Here is a 21448-nt window from a genome sequence, read left to right on the forward strand (position 1 = left end):
TCCGAGATTTTATACTGATGACCTATCATCTGGACACCTGGGATCCCCACCGATCAGCTGTTCGAGAAGGCAGCGGCGCATGCATTATTACCGCAGCCTTCTCTCTGCTTTTCCTAGGCCGAGTGACAACCCGTTTATCAGTCACGTAGCCTTGTAGCAGCTCAGATCCATTGATGTGACTGGGGCTGTGCTGCGATAACAAGCACGGCTACTATATAATGTACGGCACTATGCTTGGTAATCTGTGAGAAGGCAGCGGTGCTCACAGGAGCGCCGCTGCCTTCTGAAAACAGCTGATCAGTGGAGGTCCTGAGTGTCGAACCCCCACCGATCAGATGCTGATGACCTATTCTGACGGAAAAAAAATCTTGGAAAACCGTTTTAATTATAATAAGGACTGGCGGAGATCTGGCTGCAACCCGGTAAATATTCCGAGAATTGACTGGACAAATACTGTACCTCTGTGCAGAAAAATAAAAACAATGCACAATATTTTTTTTTTATCCAAAAGCTGTTTGGCAGGACCACCCTGCCATGTATTCATCTCTATCCTGGGAATGGTGGCGCAAAGCATTATGTACATGCAGTTTTTGAAAGCTGAATTGGTTCCTGCAGCCGTTAACTGTGCGGCAGACATTATCATAGTGCTGTGTGCCTTTGGGTTTCATTAGCTCTGCTCGGCTTTTCTAGCACGTGGAGTACATAGAAAGTATATTGTATCTGTACTTTGCACGCTGGAAAAGCCAAGCACGTGTGATGGAACCCAAAAGAACAGAGGGAAGATTTATCAAACTGGTGTTAAGTAGAACTGCTTTAGTTGCCCATAGCAATCAGATTCCACCTTTTATTTTTTAAAGGAGCTGTGAAAAATGAAAGGTGGAGCCAGTTCTATTCTACACCAGTTTGATAAATCTGAGAAGCACTGCTTCACATTCAAGGTTTCAGCATAGGTCCTCTTTAAATTAGGAAGCATAGAAAACTCAGGAGCATTGTATTTTCTTTGCAAAGTATTTTGCTAAGTATTTTCTTTGCAAAGCCATTCCAAGTAGTTCACATAACACATAATCGTGATTTATTTTTTATTTTCCCAGATAAAGGCACGGTGAAAATCAAGGTGAGTGTCCCTTTCAAGTACCGTAGATTTAAGGCATAATATAAGAATAATCCCAGCTCTAAATTATTTTCTCCATTCTCTGTGAATTTCTTTCCCTAAAATACTTTCTGATTAAGATAATCAAAGGAATTATTTCACCAGGAAATTCACTGTTAATCCAAGCACAATGCTTTGCAGGGCTGACTCAGAATGTAATGATACATTTCCCTTAGTGTTCCATTGCTTCATCCTGCTTCATTTAATCCATAGGCAAATGAGCAGGTAAGTGTGCTAAGGGTGGACCCTAGTCGCTCTGTGCCTCACTGCTCCTTCTGCTTCCTCTGCCAGCACTGTCAATCAAGAATGAGAGGGAGAGAGGAAGCAGGAGATGAAAGGGTGTACAGAGTAGCTTGGGCCCACCCTCACTGCACTTAAGGGGTTTTCCAAAATTTAATACTGATGAACTGTCCTCTGGATAGGTGAACAGTATCTGACCGGTGGGGGTCTGATACCTGGGACCCCCACCAATCAGCTGTTTGAGAAGGCACCGGTACTCCTGTGAGCACTGAGGCCTTCTCTCATCTTTTCCTAGGCCAGTGACGACATGTTATATTGTCACGTGGCCTAGGAGCAGCAAAGCCCTTTGAAGTGAATGGGGCTGATATGCAATACCAAGCACAGCCACTATACAATGTACGGCACTGTGCTTGGTGAGCACGGAGAAGGCCGTGGTGCTCACACAAGTGCCGGTGCCTTCTCAAACAACTGTTTGGAGGGGATCTTGGGTGTCCCTTCCACCGATCAGATACTGATGACCTCATCAGTATTAAAGTCTTGGAAAACCCTTTTAACTTCTCATTTACATATGATTTTAAATGACTATTTCTCCAGAATGAAGCCACAGATAGCTAAGTGACAGGTAGCCATATAAGATAATGTAGAACCAAACAAGAAAAGCCTCAATGTAAGACCGTAAGGGAATGAATACCCATATAAACCTATAGTGTTGTTGAACAAAAAACAAAAGAATGCCCAATGTATTAAAAAAAAATATTTTTTTATTTAATTATAATAAACATATCATGATTACTAAAATATTAAAGATAGCAAGAAAAGGGTATGAATAGTCAGCAGAAAAACCGGATGCCGCAATCCACTGGCCGGTGTCGCTGCTACCCGCCAGAAGATGGAACACATGTCAAGTATACCAGTAGTATGCACCTGGGTGATTCACAACACAATAGCCCCAAAAATATGACTATTCCATTTGCAGTTCACGTGATCATCACCCTGGTGCATAACCACCAGATGAGTCTCAGCTCAGCCCAAAATGTAATGAAAGACAAATAATCAAACATCCGCTAGAGTCTAGCAATAAAGGGGAAGAAATGTAAATATATATAGAGCCCTCACATAAAAGAGACAACACACACCAAGCCTTATTGTAAAGGATATGAAGGAGCTCATCTGTGGGTAACAGATAGAGAGTTAAAGCATACCATGAGACATGATGGAGGGTAATAGCAGCAGGCACGGGACAGGCTAAAAACCTCGACGCGCGTTTCGCCTCAGCTTCGTCAGGAGATAAAATAAGATTAGATAATATGCCTGGTTTAACAGTGAATTTCCTGGTGATGATCTCCCTTTTAGATCGGAAACCCAACTGAAATTCCGCTTTGGGAGCCCACAGGTCATCAAATACATCGCATAAAATAATAAACGTTTGAATGTTCAAGATTTCCATTTCTTTGCTTCTTTTATTGTGTGCTGCCTCCCTTGTAAAAGAGGAGTAGAGCTGATGGAAAGGAGACACTAATGCATATGTTTGGCAGGATAAGAGCCATGAGGGAATATGTGTAAGCAAGGGGACGCCTTAAACACATCTTAGTCATTTAAGGAGGGGAAAGGATGCATGTCAACTTCAATTTTGAAGGTTTTTACACTTACTTCTATAACACATTGAACTCGAATTAACCCATTTGCCACTTACTGCTATAATTTCAAGATTGAGTTCATTGTATTGCAGAAATGTATAAGGTCACTATTCCAAATTACACCAATATATTAACAATTCATGTGGCAACTACTGTGTCAATCCTGTTGCAAGAATTAGGGCAGTGCTGCTGTGCCCTATTATTGGGCCCTACATCAGGGGGCTGTGCAATAAGTACAAAGCTTGGAGAATTCTGTTATTTTTTTACGGTTTGCTTCATTTTACACTATTTAACATTATTTATTTGTTTTTTTGTACCATATGTTTTTGATATATTATTGCAGCAACCCAAGGAGAGTGTGAAGAGTATGGGAGTAGTAGTTCTGGAGGTGGTCACGGTTCTCATGGTGGGTGGGCTATATCCACTTACCATGGCACTGGGAATGTTGAGAGTAATAGTCTCCCCTGTGCCACACCCTGTGTAGAGACTCTTGGCTGATGGGATGCCCTTGGTGTTCAGATAGAAAGCTGCAAACATGCAGACATAAGTTTACTGAGTAGAAAGATGCAAAACACATCCACACAGGATGGAGGCACACAGTCTTTGCAAAAACTGTCCTCTGAGATGCAATACCTCATATCTGTCACGTTCGGGTGTGGGAGTGAAACACCACACTGAACATAGGAGGGAAAGGGGTGAGGGAATAAGACCTGGAAACTAGGGAAAGGAGATAGACACCTCCTAGTAAAACCCTAATCAAAGTCCTGACTAACTACCAGTATGAACAGACCCCAGAGGTAGGTGAGTTCATACACTGGAATACCTAGTGTCCTAAATCACCCTATAGGACCCTGGTACTAATGTGAGGACTGAGACAACCTGTTCCTTGTTACGCTGAGCGCTCCGGGTCCCCTGCTGGCCTCGGAGCGCTCACAGCGTATGCCCCCAGGCAGCACTCCAGCGTCTCGGCGTGTGCGTCCTCGCTCTCTAGGGCGCGGGCGCGCCGGGACTCTTAGATTCAAAGGGCCAGTGTACCAGTGATTGGTGCCTGGTCCAAAGGGGTTATTAAGGGTTAAGGTTTGTGAGAGGCAGTGCTGACTTAATTAGGCTGCACCTGTGCACTGCCCATTTATACCTTCTCCTCCCAGAGCTTTCTGCCGGATCTTTGTGCCTTGTGCCTCAGAGAAAGCGTTCCCTACTGTGTTAGTTTGCCTTGCCTGTTGCCGAACCCGTTGCTACTGTCTACTCGCCTTTGAACCTTTGCCGCCTGCCCTGACCTCTGCTACGTCCGACTACGCTCTTGCCTTCTCCCTGTGTACCACGCCTTATCAGCTGCAAGAGAGGTCGAGTTGTTACTAGGGGACACGACCTGGTAGTTACCGCCGCAGCAAATCCATCCCGCTTTGCGGCGGGCTCTGGTGAAGACCAGTAACTGCTTAGAACCAGTCCTTTAGTACAACCCGCGCCATCGCCTCTCTGGTCCAGAGGATCCAATACCTGTCCTGCCGGTACGTGACAGTAAGATCCGGCCATGGATCCCGCTGATGTTCCCCTGCCAAGCCTAGCGGACCTCACCACCATTGTGGCCCAGCAGGGTCAACAGCTGGCCCAGTTGACTGCTATGTTGCAGCAGCTCCTGCCTTCTCAGCAACAGCCAGCTCCTCCGTCTGCTCCTGCTGCATCACCTCCGCCTGCAGTTACCACCGGTTCCAGAATCCGTTTGTCCCTACCAGACAAATATGACGGAGATCCTAAGCAGTGCCGTGGGTTCTTGTCGCAGTGCTCTCTCCACCTCGAGCTTCTGTCCGACCAGTTTCCTTCTGAGCGAGCCAAGGTAGCCTTTATTCTCAGTTTACTGTCCGGGAAGGCCCTGGCCTGGGCTACACCACTATGGGACCGCGCAGATCCTGCCACCGCTTCCGTCCAGAGCTTCTGCCTAGAGTTCCGGAATGTTTTTGAGGAGCCTGCCCGGGTTACCTCCGCAGAGACTGCCTTACTAAATTTGACCCAAGGAGGTTCTTCCGTGGGTGACTATGCCATTCAGTTCCGCACCCTGGCCTCTGAGCTGAACTGGAACAATGAAGCCATTTGCGCCACCTTCAAGAAGGGACTTAACAGTAAAGTAAAGGACGTTCTGGCTGCACGTGAGCTTCCTTCCACTCTTAGTGACCTCAACTTGCTGGCCACTAGGATAGACAAACGTTTCGCCGAAAGACAAGAGGAACTCCTCCTTGAAAAGGAAAAAGCTCGTCCTAGACGCTTTCCTCGTCTGGCTCCCGTTTTTCTGCGTCCACCTCAACCCGCTACTGGGTTTTCCGCCGTGGAAGCCATGCTGGTGGATCGGTCACGCCTGACTCCGCAAGAACGAAGCCGCCGCAGAAACGAGAACCTGTGTCTGTACTGTGCCAGTACCGAGCACTTCCTTAGAGATTGTCCTCTCCGTCCACCGCGTTCGGGAAACGCTCGCACCTAGTAAACGTGGGATAGGCGTTGCTAGGTGTGGATTCTTCCTCTCCATGTCTCATCATACCCGTGCAGTTGATCATCTCTTCCAAGTCCTCTTTCTCCGCAGCCGCCGTCTTGGATTCCGGTTCAGCTGGCAACTTCATTCACGCCTCCTTGGTTGACAAGTACCGTATTCCAGTAATCCGTCTACCCAAGCCGTTTTTCATCTCTACTGTTAACGGTGAGAGACTCTCTGCCACCGTGCAGTTCCGTACCCAGCCTCTGCAGATGGACATCAGATTATTTCATACCGAGACTTTAGAGTTCTTTGTCCTTCCCTTCTGTTCCTCCGAACTCCTCCTGGGTCTGCCGTGGCTTCAACGTCATAGTCCTGTCCTGAATTGGTCCACCGGTGAGATCCTGCGTTGGGGTTCCTCCTGTTCGGACCGCTGTCTCAAGCCTGCTCTGGTCAAACAGAACCCGCAAGTTTCTCCGCCTTCTGGGCTGCCCAAGCCATACCATTCCTTCGCGGATGTCTTCTGCAAGAAACAAGCTGAGGTCCTTCCTCCTCACCGATCCTATGATTGCCCGATCGACCTGATACCCGGTTCTACTCCACCTCGGGCAGAATTTATCCTCTCTCACCTCCTGAGACTCTTGCCATGTCCGACTATATACGTGAGAACCTACAGAGAGGATTCATAAGAAAATCTTCTTCTCCTGCTGGGGCCAGTTTTTTCTTTGTGACAAAAAAAGACGGCTCCCTCCGCCCCTGCATTGACTACAGAGGTCTTAATAAAATTACCATCAAGAACCGTTACCCTCTGCCTCTAATCTCTGAGCTATTTGATCGTCTCCGAGGGGCTAAGATCTTCACTAAATTGGACCTTCGAGGGGCCTATAATCTGATCCGTATCCGTGAGGGAGACGAATGGAAGACCGCCTTTAACACAAGGGACGGATATTTTGAGTATTTGGTGATGCCCTTCGGCCTCTGCAACACACCTGCTGTCTTCCAGGAATTCATCAATGATATTTTCAGGGACTTACTTTACACCTGCGTGGTCGTATACCTGGATGATATCCTCATCTTTTCCTCCAATTTGGATCAACACCGGGTCCATGTGCAACAAGTTCTTACTCGTCTTAGGAGAAATCGCCTGTACGCTAAACTTGAAAAATGTCTTTTTGAACGGACCTCCCTGCCTTTCCTGGGATACATTATCTCAGCCCAAGGACTTCAAATGGACCCAGCCAAGCTCTTGGCGGTTCTGGATTGGCCACGCCCCTCCGGTCTCCGAGCCATACAAAGATTTCTGGGCTTTGCGAATTACTACAGGCAATTCATCCCTCACTATTCCACTCTGGTAGCTCCAATCGTGGCCCTCACAAGAAAAGGAGCTAACCCCAAATCCTGGCCTTCCCAAGCCGAGGAAGCCTTCCAGTCCCTGAAATCCGCCTTTGCCTCTGCACCCGTTCTCTCTAGACCAGATTCCACCAAGCCTTTCTCTCTTGAAGTGGATGCCTCCTCGGTGGGAGCCGGAGCTGTCCTCACCCAGAAGTCTTCCCGGGGCAAGACTACAACTTGTGGCTTCTTTTCAAAAACATTCTCTTCCGCAGAGAGAAATTACTCCATTGGGGACAGGGAACTGCTGGCTATTAAATTGGCACTGGAGGAATGGAGACATTTACTCGAGGGCGCCACACATCCTGTGTACATCTTCACGGACCACAAGAACCTGGCTTATCTCCAGTCTGCTCAGAGATTAAATCCCCGTCAGGCTCGTTGGTCTCTGTTCTTCGCCCGCTTTAATTTTGAGATCCATTTCCGTCCGGCTTGTACGAACATTAGGGCAGATGCCCTGTCTCGCTCCTCTGATGTGGTGGGCGACGAGTTAACACCTCGATATATTATCCCTCCAGAACGCCTTATTACAGTCGCTCCCGTGGACCTGCGCCTTCTTCCTCCTGGCAAATCCTACGTACCTCCACGTCAGCGGCTGCGAATTCTCAAGTGGGGCCACGCCTCCCCTTTTGCTGGTCATCCAGGGGTGCTAAAGTCTCTCCAACTAATCTCCCAAAGGTACTGGTGGTCTTCTCTGGAGAAAGATGTCTCGGACTTCGTCCAGGCCTGTATTATTTGCGCCCGGGATAAATCGCCTTGCCAGAAACCAGCGGGTCTCCTCTTGCCTCTACCTGTTCCTGAAGTTCCCTTGTCTCACATCGCCATGGACTTTATTACAGATCTTCCCTCCTCCCATGGCAAGTCCGTTATTTGGGTCATGGTGGATCGCTTCTCCAAGATGGCTCACTTTGTACCCCTGCCCGGTCTACCCTCTGCACCCATGTTGGCCAAACAATTTTTCCAACACATCTTCCGTCTCCATGGCCTTCCCAAACATATTGTCTCGGATCGTGGGGTACAATTCGTCTCCAAATTCTGGAGGGCTCTATGTGCTCAGCTCGGTATCAAATTAGACTTTTCTTCTTCGTACCATCCTCAGTCTAACGGCCAAGTAGAACGGGTGAACCAAATTTTGGGTGACTATCTGCGTCACTTTGTATCCTCACGCCATGACGACTGGGCTGATCTACTTCCCTGGGCGGAGTTCTCCTACAACTACAAACAATCCTCTGCCTCTAACAAGTCTCCTTTCTTTGTAGTTTTTGGCCGCCATCCTCTTCCACCTCTGCCGCAGTCTCCCACTCCTTCTTCTGTACCTGCCGTTGACAGTCTTGTACAGGATTTTTCCTCCATCTGGCGAGAAACCCACGCTGCTCTCCTCAAGGCTTCCGCCCGTATGAAGGTTCAAGCTGACAAGAGACGCAGATCTCCTCCAGAATTTCGCCCGGGTGACAAGGTGTGGCTCTCCTCTAGGTACATCCGATTTAGGGTCCCAAGTTACAAGTTGGGCCCTCGTTTCTTGGGACCCTATAAAATCAAGAGTCGTATCAATCAAGTTTCTTATCAGCTCCATCTTCCTCCCTCCCTCCGAATCCATAACTCCTTCCATGTCTCCCTTCTTAAACCTGCTGTCTTTAACCGTTTTTCTCCCAAGCTTGTTTCTCCCACCCCTGTCGCCGGTACCTCCGATATATTCTCTGTCAAGGAGATCTTGGCGACCAAGATCTCCCGGGGGAAAAGATTTTTTTTGGTCGACTGGGAGGGCTGCGGTCCTGAGGAGAGGTCATGGGAGCCAGAGGAGAACATCCTGGACCGCAGTCTCATCCGCAAGTTCTTCGGTACCAAAAAGGGAGGGAGACCAAAGGGGGGGGTACTGTTACGCTGAGCGCTCCGGGTCCCCTGCTGGCCTCGGAGCGCTCACAGCGTATGCCCCCAGGCAGCACTCCAGCGTCTCGGCATGTGCGTCCTCGCTCTCTAGGGCGCGCACGCGCGCCGGGACTCTTAGATTCAAAGGGCCAGTGCACCAGTGATTGGTGCCTGGTCCAAAGGGGTTATTAAGGGTTAAGGTTTGTGAGAGGCAGTGCTGACTTAATTAGGCTGCACCTGTGCACTGCCCATTTATACCTTCTCCTCCCACAGCTTTCTGCCGGATCTTTGTGCCTTGTGCCTCAGAGAAAGCGTTCCCTACTGTGTTAGTTTGCCTTTCCTGTTGCCGAACCCATTGCTACCGTCTACTCGCCTTTGAACCTTTGCCGCCTGCCCTGACCCCTGCTACGTCCGACTACGCTCTTGCCTTCTCCCTGTGTACCACGCCTTATCAGCTGCCAGAGAGGTCGAGTTTTTACTAGGGGACACGACCTGGTAGTTACCGCCGCAGCAAATCCATCCCGCTTTGCGGCGGGCTCTGGTGAAGACCAGTAACTGCTTAGAACTGGTCCTTTAGTACAACCCGCGCCATCGCCTCTCTGGTCCAGAGGATCCACTACCTGTCCTGCCGGTACGTTACATTCCTCCAAAAGGAAGATCAAACAGGAGTCTCCCTCAGGCCTTAATACAAATGACAGGGAAATGCAACACACAAAATAGCCCAAACAAAATACAAAAGGGAAAGAAAAGACTTAACTTCAAGTGGCTATCGCAGTAGCAGGAAGTCAGTCGAGATCCACACACCAGCTATTCACAACTCCAACAGAAGCTATAAACCGCATAGCATAGTGGGAGAAACAACAATAAATAGAGAAGGATAAATGACCATAATAGCCACACCTGGGGAGATAAGGTGTGGCAAGCACCAGAAACAACACAGATGTCATTTGATCCATACGGAAAACATGCCAGTCTCACCGATCTCCTGCCATCTATCACCAGAATGTCCGTGACAATATCATAATTCCTTTGCAGTTCCAGAAGAGGGGTACACAAATTTCCAATATTTCATGCAATTCCTTGCAGCAAGGTACAGTTTAAAAAGCAGCAAAACAAGCTACAGGCAAATATATTAGGACGGTCAAAATGCAAAAACCTAGTCATATGCTATAAGGTCCATGGCCAATATGATTGGTGCATTCTATCCATTGCATTCCCTTTCAGTGTTACATAGCCACACTGGACTCCACTGACTGATAGGAGTCCCAGGGGTTTAGTAAATACTTGATTTAGCCTTACCAATTCCCATTTAAAGGTTCAGTACATTATTTTTCTGAAAACAAAAGTAAAACAGTATGAAACATGGTAAGATATGCTTATTAGCCACAAGTAGTGTCCTAGTAGGACATTACATTATGTTCTTCATACAGCTAAATGTTTTGTATATCAATGCATGTTTAGATGTATAAAGTCTAAATGTACATATGCACCCAAATAACCTGCACATTTAAAGGGAACCTGTCACCGGGATTTTGTGTATAGAGCTGAGGACATGGGCTGCTAGATGGCCGCTAGCACATCCGCAATACCCAGTCCCCGTAGCTCTGTGTGCTTTTATTGTGTAAAAAAAACGATTTGATACATATGCAAATTAACCTGAGATGAGTCCTGTATGTGAGATGAGTCAGGGACAGGACTCATCTCAGGGTAATTTGCATATGTATCAAATCTGTTTTTTTACACAATGAAAGCACACAGAGCTATGGGGACTGGGTATTGCTGATGTGCTAGCGGCCATCTAGCAGCCCATGGCCTCAGCTCTATACCCAAAATCCCGGTGACAGGTTCCCTTTAATAAAACATTTATATATGCAGGCTCTATAACTTATAATGCTGGCTAAAGATCTTTATGCTCAGTATAAAAAAAGGTTTTGAAGACTGACCAGAGTTATTTTATAACTGGAAGGTCATAAGAATTTCTCTGTCCATTCAGTGATGTTCTGTACCTTGAAAAGTCATTCTTACAATTATTTTTTCCGTATCGCAGGTTCCACCAGGACTGAGAGGACAAGCTCACCTGAAAGTTTGGGGCAATCGTCATTTGAATGATGGCGGATTCATTTTCCACAACTCTACCACTGTTACTGTGGATAGCAAAGGGTTATCTTTATTTATACAGACTGATAAACCAGTATATAAACCCAAACAAAAAGGTGAGAAGTGTATGTCTATGTTCTGTCCTCAACGTTTCTTTCCGGCATGTGTCCTCATATAGGCTTTCTTTAATCTCTGTTTCTAGTGCTTATCAATATATACATGGTGACACCTGATTTACGCCCAGCAAAGGAAAAGGTAAGGATGGTAAGGCTAGGTGGTTAAAGAAAAGAGGATAGAGCATTTGTTAGTGATATTTTTCAGATTACTTAATCTGTTGCGCAATTTTGTATCCCATTTTAAAGTACAATACTCTAATTCTACCAGTGCCCGTTTAGACCACTGATCCAGTAGTAAGTTAATTTTCATGATAGGCAACTGATAACATTGTGTAATATGTGAGTGATATCCTCTGATATCATCAACATTAAGTGATAACATCTGACACACATATTAAAGATTTCTATGAAACTCTTAAGTTGGCCATATACATTCAATAGCTGTCGGCTGAACGATCATTCATTCAACATCTCACCTGACTCCCTTCTACACATATAAGCAAGCATGCATTCATTGTCATTGGGGAGAGAGGTGAAAGCCACTACCAAACACTCCTGGTGGCAACTTATCTCTTAGGAAAACAAAAGGATATCATCTATCGGGGAAGAGTTAGGAGCTCCCTTTACATTAGACTGTTGGCAGAATAGACTGTTGATGGTACCTTAGGACCTTTTCCACTGGCTGATTGAGAATAAGCAATTTGATCACCAATCATTGCCTGCTCATTGCTCCAGTTCCATTATTTGTCAGCAGTACATCCCTGTTTATACAGTATTTTTTTGGAGGACAGTTATCACCAACTTGTGTTCACACTAACATTTGCCCCTGATAATAAAGCATAAAACATAATAAAGCTGAAAAAAAGATAAAAACAAAGATAAAAACATCCTGCAGGAAATGATAAGTAAATATGCGGATGTCCATGGCTACATTTATGAAAAGAAATCACAGAAAACAAATAATAATGCACAAATACAATAGATGTAAGCATTATATATGGACTAAGCCCTCATTCTGATATGATGAAATCTGAGACTCTTGGCTAATATATTTTGATCAAAACACATCTGTGCCCACCTACCCATCGCCACGGTGGTCTCAGTCAGACAGGTCCTACTCTAAGGCTGGGTTCACACCTGAGCGTTTTACAGCGCGTTCCTACGCGCTGTAAAACGCTCAACAAGGAGGAACCAATGATTCCCTATGGGAATGGTTCTCACCTGGGCGTTTTACAGCGTGTACGATCGCGCTGTAAAACGCCCGACGCATAATCAAGTACTTGAGCTTCTTTGGGGCGTTTTGACACGCGTTTGTGGCCATAGGACACTGCAGTCATTCACACAAATGCGCGTCAAACGCGCGTTTACTATTACAAAAAACGCGCATAAAAACGCGCAACAAAAACGCGCAACAAAAACGCGCGTAAAACGCGCGTTTGAGAAACGCTCAGGTGTGAACCCAGCCTAAACCTACCTATGCCGTTGGGCATCTACATTCAGGAGAGCAGACTCTGCACATATAGTGTGCTGCGCCTAGTCACCACTATGTGCATCCAGCAACAAATGAGAGGAAGAGCACACACACCTATATGTACCACCTAATCAAGGCGGTCTGGTAACTGTACCGATCCATGGCCCATATAAAAGGCAATTAATTATGTCATTTAAGTATACATAGATTGTCATGTAATAACTGGAGGTTAATAATAATTTTTATTAATCGCTGTTAGTCACAGTGGACAGTCACATGAGGCCAAGGAGAATAATAAAGCTGCCCAAAAACATAAGGTAAAAGTCGGCCAAAATAACTGATTTGCACCATGAGCATAATTTAAGAATAATAATACACAAATGACTCAATGGCTGATGGTAATCCATGACCTGCCGAAAAGTGTGATCGGTTACGTTAGATTTTTTTGCCTGTTGTCTGCTAAAAATGCTATTGTATGTCGTGATCAGCCAAATTCTGTGATCATAATCTTGTGTAAATAGACAACTTTTGGCCCTGTCAAAAAAAAAGAGATCTCCTCTTAGTTTATCTTTTTTGAGCCAGACAATGATTATAAAGGGAAAATATATACATTTGCGCAGCCCCTTGCATATGTCCCCGGTGCCCAGTTTTTTTAATGACATGTTGTAACCTATAAAGCAGTATGTTTCACCTTTATCTCACATGTCCTTTTTTATTTTAGGTTGAAGCTTACATAATGGTAAGTTATGAGCCATACACTCAGTTTATATGTTCAAAATAGCAGTAACTCTGATATCTTACTTTACACCACTAGTTAAAAACAGCATTATCCTTCTGATTAGACTATTGCTAGCTAAAATGGTATGCTTTTCCATCCTTCCCACCACCTTCTATTTATTTCAGCCTTATGTCCGTTTCTTCAATAGCTTTCAGTCAACATACTACCATAAAATCACTAGTCCTTCTGGCTTGTCTACTTGTGGGACTTAATGCATAAATACTCCTGTAACCATTACCTACTTGTGGACTTTTTGTGGACTTTTTAACAGACCCCTGCACTGTGTTGTGCCTGTTGATAAACTCATGCTCCCCTGCTCCCCAATGCTCTATTTCGAGTCCATGTCTTGCTTCGGCTTCCTGTAAATTTCTGTACAGACAGGATCACGTACGCCACTGCAGCCAATCACTGGCTTCAGCTGTGACGTGTCCTCAACCAGCATGTGACCCAGCAGTGATTTGGGCACACATCACCACTAAGGCCAGTCATTGGCTACAGTGGCAACATAGCCCCATAGATGTAGGAAGTTTACATGCAGGGATCAGAAGTATAGTGAAGACAGCGTGGAACCCATGTAGCTGTAAGATAAGAATACTTCCCTTCCCAGTATTCCCTAGGTGACTAGGGGCTTTAAAAGACCCCCCAGAACAGTCACCAATAGACATGTGGCAGGGAGCAGGATTCATCAAGGGCATGATCAAACTGTTCCATGTCTGTAACACACAGTTGACATCAGGAACTGTTGAGTCAACAGGATGCCAATGCTTTGGATGGGCTGACCTCTGCTGGCAAGATGGAGTGCCAGGGTGGGTCATGTCAGCACACAACCTCTGAAACTCCACACCCCTTTCTACCGTGGTCTGTTTATTTTTTTCTGCGTAATATGTTGGTTTTCTTTTGGTTTCAGGATCCACGTGGATCTAGGATAACTCAGTGGACGGATCTAAATCCAATCTGCTGTGGTAAGTTAACTAGCTTGTATTAAATTGGTAAGAGAAATGAAAATATTAAAATATTATATACTTGTAAAAGAAATGCTAAATTTCATAACCCAAAACTTTCAGAAAAGGAGTCGCATATATCATTACACTCAGAACTTGCAAATCTTTCCATTATACCATATCTCTGTGTAGGCTTGTTAACCAATTTCTTTAGAAAGCAAATGGTTGCAAAATTTGTTGTATTAGCTAAAAGCAAACTAAAATAAAGATTCTCTGTGTTTTTCAGAGAACATAGGGATTATAAATTAAAGGTTATTTACATCTCCTGCCTAAAAACACAGGGGGAGATTTATTACAACTGGTGTAAAGTAGAACTGTCTTAGTTGCCCATAGCAACCAATCAGATTCCACCTTTCATTTTTCAGAGCTCCTTTGGAAAATGAAAGGTGGGATCTGGTTGCTATTGGAAACTAAGCCAATTTTCCTTTACACCAGTTTTGATAAATCTCCCTATTTACTGTGGTCCATTAATGGATCTGCAGTGAAGCTTTATACGATTTGTTGTGGGTTTATGTCATGATTATTACTAGGAATGTATTTTTTTAAATGTTATTACATTTCTTTCTCTTTATTTGACAGGTATTATTAACATGAGTTTTCCTCTGTCTGATCAACCTGTGTTTGGGGAATGGCTGATTTTTGCTGAAACTCAAGGCCATGTATTTAACAAATCTTTTTCCGTCCAGAAGTACGGTGAGTGAAATTTAGATAGTAGTGGATCACATTTAAGCTGCGGTTGCACAGAAAAAAATCTACCAGACAAAAACAGTGGCAGATCAGTAGGTCTCTGTAAACAGTGCACCTTTAGGGGCGAGAACACTGCAAAAAAAAAATAAAAAAAAATGCTAGTTTAACTCTTTAACTTCAATGGGAAATGCACTTAAAACCTACTTGAATGAAGTAACATGCCATTTCTCAAGCAGACTTGAAATCAGCAGCAGAAAAAAGTCACCATGTGCATGTAGTGGTGTTGGCGGATTGGCCATAGACCTTACAGGGAAATTTCTCTCTGCCGGCCAGTTGAAGATTTGGGGGATGTATTTTGTGCTGCTGGCCATATTTTGTGATTGACTGTGGTATTTGGCTCTGTTGGGGTGGTATAATGTGCCACAATATGGTATTGCTTGCCCTGCCTTCCATCAATTTGGACCCAACTACAAAATGTTGCCACTTTTAGTATTTTTTCCAGGGCCATTTTAAGATCCCAGTCCGCCTCAGCCTGCTGAAGTCAATTAGAAGCTATTGGTGGCTTTTTGATAGTGGAATATGCCATGGCAAATGGTTACATAGTTACATAGTTGTTAAGGTTGGAAAAAGACAAAAGTCCATCAAGTCCAACCTGGTTGTTTTTCTGATACGAATTTCATGTCAAATTTTATCCTTGTGGCCGTAGTCTTAACTAAACACAGACCTTATGGAGTGAGGATTTTTCCATTTATTTACCATTGAGGTACAGCAAAAAAAATAAAAAAAACACTTTCGAAAATAGATCCTCTTGTCTGTAATCTCTTTTTGTTTTTGGCAAATCATATATGACAGGAACATAGAGTGCAACATTTTTAATATAAAGAAGCCCATATTTCTTCTGTCTGAAGAATAAGAGACAGACGTCTTTGAACACCAGACATTTACTAGCATTTTTTCTATGCATTTTTCAATTTTAATTAATTATAAAAATTAATTATAATAATTCATTATTTTTTAAGATACAAGCCAGCATATTTGAGGAGTATTTTACACTGTTCCATTGGCTAATAGGAAAGAGTGCTGCATAAATCACTCCAGGAAGTGGCACGATACTTCTTATTGTATCTTTTTTAAAACATCATAAATAAGGTGCCATATGAATGGGACGTTTTCAAATTGAAAATAATGAGAAGCTATTGTAAAGCATTTTTTATGTACATTTCAGGTGTAATGTGAGCATTTTAAATGATAAAATACACTTCAAATTTAGCCATGTGAACATACCCTACATCACACCATTATATGACTCACCACATTACTTTTTCTAGACCTTTCCTGCAATTTTCACCTCATATCTCAATCTAGATATAAAGGAAAGGATAAAGAGAGTTTGCAATTCAGCTTTAAAAATGCTCCCATTAATAAAATAACATCTGTCACCATGATCAACCCTATTACACCAGGCATACTGCTTAATAGGGTTGATCATAGTGACGAAAATTAGCCCTTTATTGCTACAAACAGATGTACCGTTTCAGCATAATTATTACTTTTATTTTTATGAAAATTAAGTGATGGGAAAACTGAGGGGCACTTTTATTTTTATGAAAATGAAGTGATGGGAAAACTGAGGGGCCGGCCTAGCTCCTCAGTGCACCGCTTCTCCTCCTCTTCACCCCCAAAACCAATCCCTTTCATGTCCTGATTGAAAGGGTCTGGCATCCTTACTGTTCAGATGCCTGGCCCTGAAATATCTCAAGGCTTCACTGGGCACATGTGCAATTGATCTCAGGAGGCTCTCCTTTCTGAGATCTGCACTTCGTAAGCAGTAATGATGTCAGCCTCCTACCGTAGAAGAAGACTCTTGGCTTTGCTTATAGATCAGAGAAGTCAGGTATCTTTTCTTCCACAATGAGATTGACATCATAGGAGCTTGGGCAGTGCAGATCTCAGCATGGAGTACTGAAATAGAAAATGTAAATAGTTGTAATCTGCTCTCCAATATCTTTGTGTAAGGAAAGCTAAAAATCTCAACCGCAGTCAGCCAAAGGTGTTCTCATGTTAAGTTCTGCTGAGCATCTGCCCCGCCCTGCTCAGTCTGTTTACTTTTATTTACTCACAGAAGGTGTAAAAGGGGCTGGCCCAAGACAAGGATGCAGGAAGTGATGACATACAGGAAGTGATGACATAGGAAGACAAGACACCATCATTTAGAATAATCTAGCCAACAAACACATGTATACAATAATTTACCATTACCACTGGAGTGAACTCTATCCAGCCTTGCTCAGTGATCAATGCCAGATAAAGTTACTATGATCCACATGCATGTTTATTTACAGTACAGCGTCATTATCTCCAGCGGCTGATCAGGCGCACTAGAGACAACAAACGCACGTTCCTTTCATTATATTATTCCACACCAAGCCAATAAATCCGCGTCTTGAGTGGGGGCCCTAGCCGGCGTCCATACACGAGCCAACAAAACACTGCTCTGCTGAACACATCAGTCTCCCCTGGCCCACAGCCCAGTGCTCAGCACATGGACCATTCGCCGAGGGAGACCTCTGCGCCCAGCAGCTGTGACAGGACATACACGGGAAGATATCCACTCCAATGGTTTACCCTGACACTGAGAGACATAATGACAATACACAATATATTAAATACACATCCTAATAAAATTTCCACAACAGTCCCTCCTCTTTGTCATATGCTCCCCAGTATCCCTTGACGAATCTCGATCTTCTTCTTTGAAAAAAAAAAAACAGTCTTGTCTACGAAAAGTCCTGAATCCATAAAACAAAACAGATGATAGAAAACAGAAAGTCAATCTTGACACGTAGCTTAAAACAAATCTTGACTCTGAGATTCTTTTCTTCGAGAGCTGACTCAGGAGGTGGTGTTTCGCGCTGGTCGCCGGCTGGTTTGGAATCCTCTGCATCTGGTCCATGGTCTTCAGGGCATCTTGTCTGTTCGGGCTTCGGTAACTCAGTCGACTAGACATCAGGAACATCTCACTATAGAATAGAAGGAATGGAAACAAAAAAAACATAAATACATGTCCTATTTCCTTTTGCCCGGATCCAATGGAAAACTAGTGAGCCCCAAGACCTCCCAAAGCTTTAAAAAGGATTCCAACCCTCACTAGTCATAGCTCCGCCTCTGCCCTGCTCCTGTCAGTATGGGCCTAACCCTTGTCAATGGTGTCTGCTAGCGAGGCATAACCGTCATCTAATTCAGAGAAACCCTCCTCTGGACGCTCTACTGATGTTTCTCGGTGATCTCTCTCACTGCCTCAACGGTTTCTTTGAACATCTCATCCACAATGGATGAGGAATTGTTCAATCACTTCATAATTCCAACTCCCCATCCTGTTCAGCCAGAAAACAACTCCCTTCCAGCTCTCCCTGCCCTTCTTACCTCCTTCCACACCATCAGTCTCCCAATCGGCTGCAACGTAAGATACAGGGACAAGCTTCACCAGGACACATGAACCTCTGGCATTAGGGGGAATTACCTTATAAGCGGCTAAACCGCATAGGAAATAGTACGGACCCGTCAACTCCACACAAGAACTTCTGACGGTCACGGGCTTCCAGTAGTAACTGAATAGACTGAGGGATTGCTCCCGGAGTCTGAACATCACACCTTTCTTTCCAGCAGATATAATCTGGTCTATGCTATTAAAATTTCTACAATAGTACCCCCTGAGATTTACTGCGCATGCGTCAATAAAGTTTCACTGACACAAGCATGAGATTTAATTGTCAGGCATCTGAACAGTGTGGATGCCTGTCCTTGTCAATCAGGCTATGAGAAGAAGTTTCGACAAGGAGAGGAGGAAGCCAAGCCCCTGGGTGCTTGATCACTTCATTTGCATAAAAATAAAAGTAATAATGAATCTGCAAAGGTACATCCATTTGCAGCAGTAGAGGGCTCATTCTATTCACCATCAACCCTGCTAGGCAGTATGCCCCGTTTATTAAGGTTGGTCCTGGTGACAGATGCTCTGTCTTCTGTATAGTCTACACATACTGTACATACAAGAAATACAAAATATCTGATTATTCTTATTTTTTCAGTACTTCCAAAGTTTGAGCTGGTCATAAGTCCACCTTCCTTCATTCGTGAAATAAATGTTTGTGAAAAAGGAAAAATCCTGGCAAGGTACAGTAAGTGACAATCTTGGTAATAAAATGTCTCAAAAATGCTGTTTCTACTCTTTTGTTAACACTCCTCTTTAGAGTAGGAGTTGTTTTAAAATCCTGCCGATTTCATGTGTGATTCTCAAATTCTAGATATACATTTGGGAAGCCTGTGAGTGGATTACTAACAATCAATATGACTGTGACGGGTGTTGGGTACTACAGACATGAGATTGGACATCAGGTGCTTAAATCCATGGAGGTAGGATACTAGAATTTTTATATTTTTTTTATTCTTGCTGATTTTAAACAACAGGCATATTTTACCATGCTCTCATTTGGGTTTTGTGTTCCATTAGGGAAGATAAATTCTGCCAGAACTAGTCAGTTAACATGGACTTTTGTGTCATAAAAAAGTGTGTTTGTTTTGGGGTTTTCATTGGAGATGGCTGTGGTCTTTCTTTTTGTGTTTTGCCTGCTTTAGAATTCTATTTTATAAATAACATACAAAGTTGCCTATTGTTAAGCAGAGGGAGAGCGTCCTTTACCTGCAGCAATCATGATATCTGCAGACACGATCATTCAATCCCAGAGAATCATCGTTAGCTGGCAGCAAACGATGATTTGTTGTGCCACAGGAAAGATGCCATTACCCGAAGAAAGAGTATTTTCTAATTTATTCAGTGATCGGTGGTACTTTTACACAGGGCAGTTATCAGGAATGAGCATTCCTGGGAGCACTGGTTGCCAATAATTGCCCTGATTGTTGGCCTATGTAAAGGTAAGGCTTTACCTAGACTCTTTGTAGCAATTTTAGTTGATTTTAACTATTGAGCTACAGCTGTAGTTCACAGTAATAAACTGACAAATACGCGATCTTGTGCATTGCAACTGTCACTAGATAGTTAAAGGGGTTGTCCAAGTTATATTTATTGATGACCTATCCTCAGGATAGGCCATCAATATCAGATCGGCCGGGGTCCGACACCCAGCACCCCCGCCGATCAGCTGTTTGAAGGGAAGGCGCGCACCGTGCCAGCGCTGCCTCCTCTTCACTGTTTACCTGCTCGCCGTTGCATCTGCAGTGGTGAGCAGGTATAATTACACCCAAGCCGTCCCATTCATTTAAATGGTACGGATCGCTTCTATACACTTGTATAGGATATTACAATATTACAGAGGAATGAGACCTGCACACCAATCAACGGTGGGTGCTCATAGAAGACAAGTGTCAGTGTAATCCAATGGAGAAATCTATGGCACACCAAAATCTTTTTTAAGTGATGCTTTAACATCATGTACGTGTACGTGTAGATTTACATCATTTTGTGTTTAAATCCAACGTTTCATTTGGATGACGAGCTTTATCAAGGGATCTGTGGCCTGATGGTGGAGGAAGGTGTATTCCGGATCCACATTTAAACACAAAATGATGTAAATCTACACGTTATGTGTTAAAGCATCACTTATAAAAGAGTTTGGTGTGCCATAGATTTCTCCATTGAATCAAAGTGGAGTGGGAGAAAGCAGGGCCTCCAGGTGTAACCGGCAACACCACCGTTGCTCTTAGAAGCTCATGTGCACATATTAAGACTTTTTTTTTTTTCTAAGCAATGTGGGCACATATGAACATGGGATCATACACTGATGTCTTCAGCTGCCAAGTGCACATGCCACAGGTCAGCCAGTTTCATAGGTATAAATCTGCTGACAGATGTCCTTTAAGGGGAATCTATCAGCAAAATCATGTTGCCCTAACCACAGCAACAAAAATGTTTGACTTGCCCCACAATACTAGTAAACTTTGTTTTACTCCAGAACACTGAAACAATTTACAGGAAATATAGGCCCTGATTTATCAACAGTGCCATGTGCTATGCCAGTCTTGATAGGGCCTGCGCTGCCAGAGGAGGCATGTAATTTATGGGAATGGGATGGGTTTTGCGACTTTTTAACACCAATATGAGGTGTAGAGGGAACGTTAAATTTCCTCCATAGCTTTAATATTAGTTTGCATGGTTGTTATAGGATGGCCCCAGTGATGATCGCTGACTTCTGTCTGAATCACTATGATCTTGCTGACAGTTTTCCTTTAAACGGAATGTGTCATCAGAAAATTACCTATTGTTTAAATCACATTTGTATGTTTAACATATTTTTTAAGAATTTTTGTTGATGTTATTTTCAATTTTTCATGTTAATATCTGTATTTAAACAAAAAGCATAACATTTTGCAGTTTTCGTAGTAATCACTAAGCCTAATAATAGGTGCCAATTCTTGTGCTGTACATATAATTTTTCAGCAATCATCTCATTATCACAGGAAGGATTAGAATGTCAGATCCACCATTTACAATAGGTGATATCACAGCTTATCTACTCCCTCCTAACCTCTGCACAGAGCATG

The 21448-nt window shown here is 43.9% G+C and overlaps 1 protein-coding gene across 1 annotated transcript in view; it reads left to right on the top strand.

Annotated features, from left to right (window-relative positions):
* The window catches only part of CPAMD8 (C3 and PZP like alpha-2-macroglobulin domain containing 8), a 147080-nt gene that overhangs the window by 22362 nt on the left and 103270 nt on the right, over window positions 1-21448 (top strand). The window contains exons 3-10 of the mRNA XM_044270309.1: window positions 1092-1114; window positions 10791-10956; window positions 11043-11095; window positions 13149-13166; window positions 14113-14167; window positions 14786-14899; window positions 18979-19063; window positions 19195-19303. Coding sequence (XP_044126244.1) covers window positions 1092-1114; window positions 10791-10956; window positions 11043-11095; window positions 13149-13166; window positions 14113-14167; window positions 14786-14899; window positions 18979-19063; window positions 19195-19303 — 623 coding nt within the window. The remainder of the gene's footprint in view (window positions 1-1091; window positions 1115-10790; window positions 10957-11042; window positions 11096-13148; window positions 13167-14112; window positions 14168-14785; window positions 14900-18978; window positions 19064-19194; window positions 19304-21448) is intronic.

This window comes from Bufo gargarizans, chromosome 1, assembly GCF_014858855.1.
Source record: "Bufo gargarizans isolate SCDJY-AF-19 chromosome 1, ASM1485885v1, whole genome shotgun sequence".
Taxonomy (NCBI): Eukaryota; Metazoa; Chordata; class Amphibia; order Anura; family Bufonidae; genus Bufo; species Bufo gargarizans.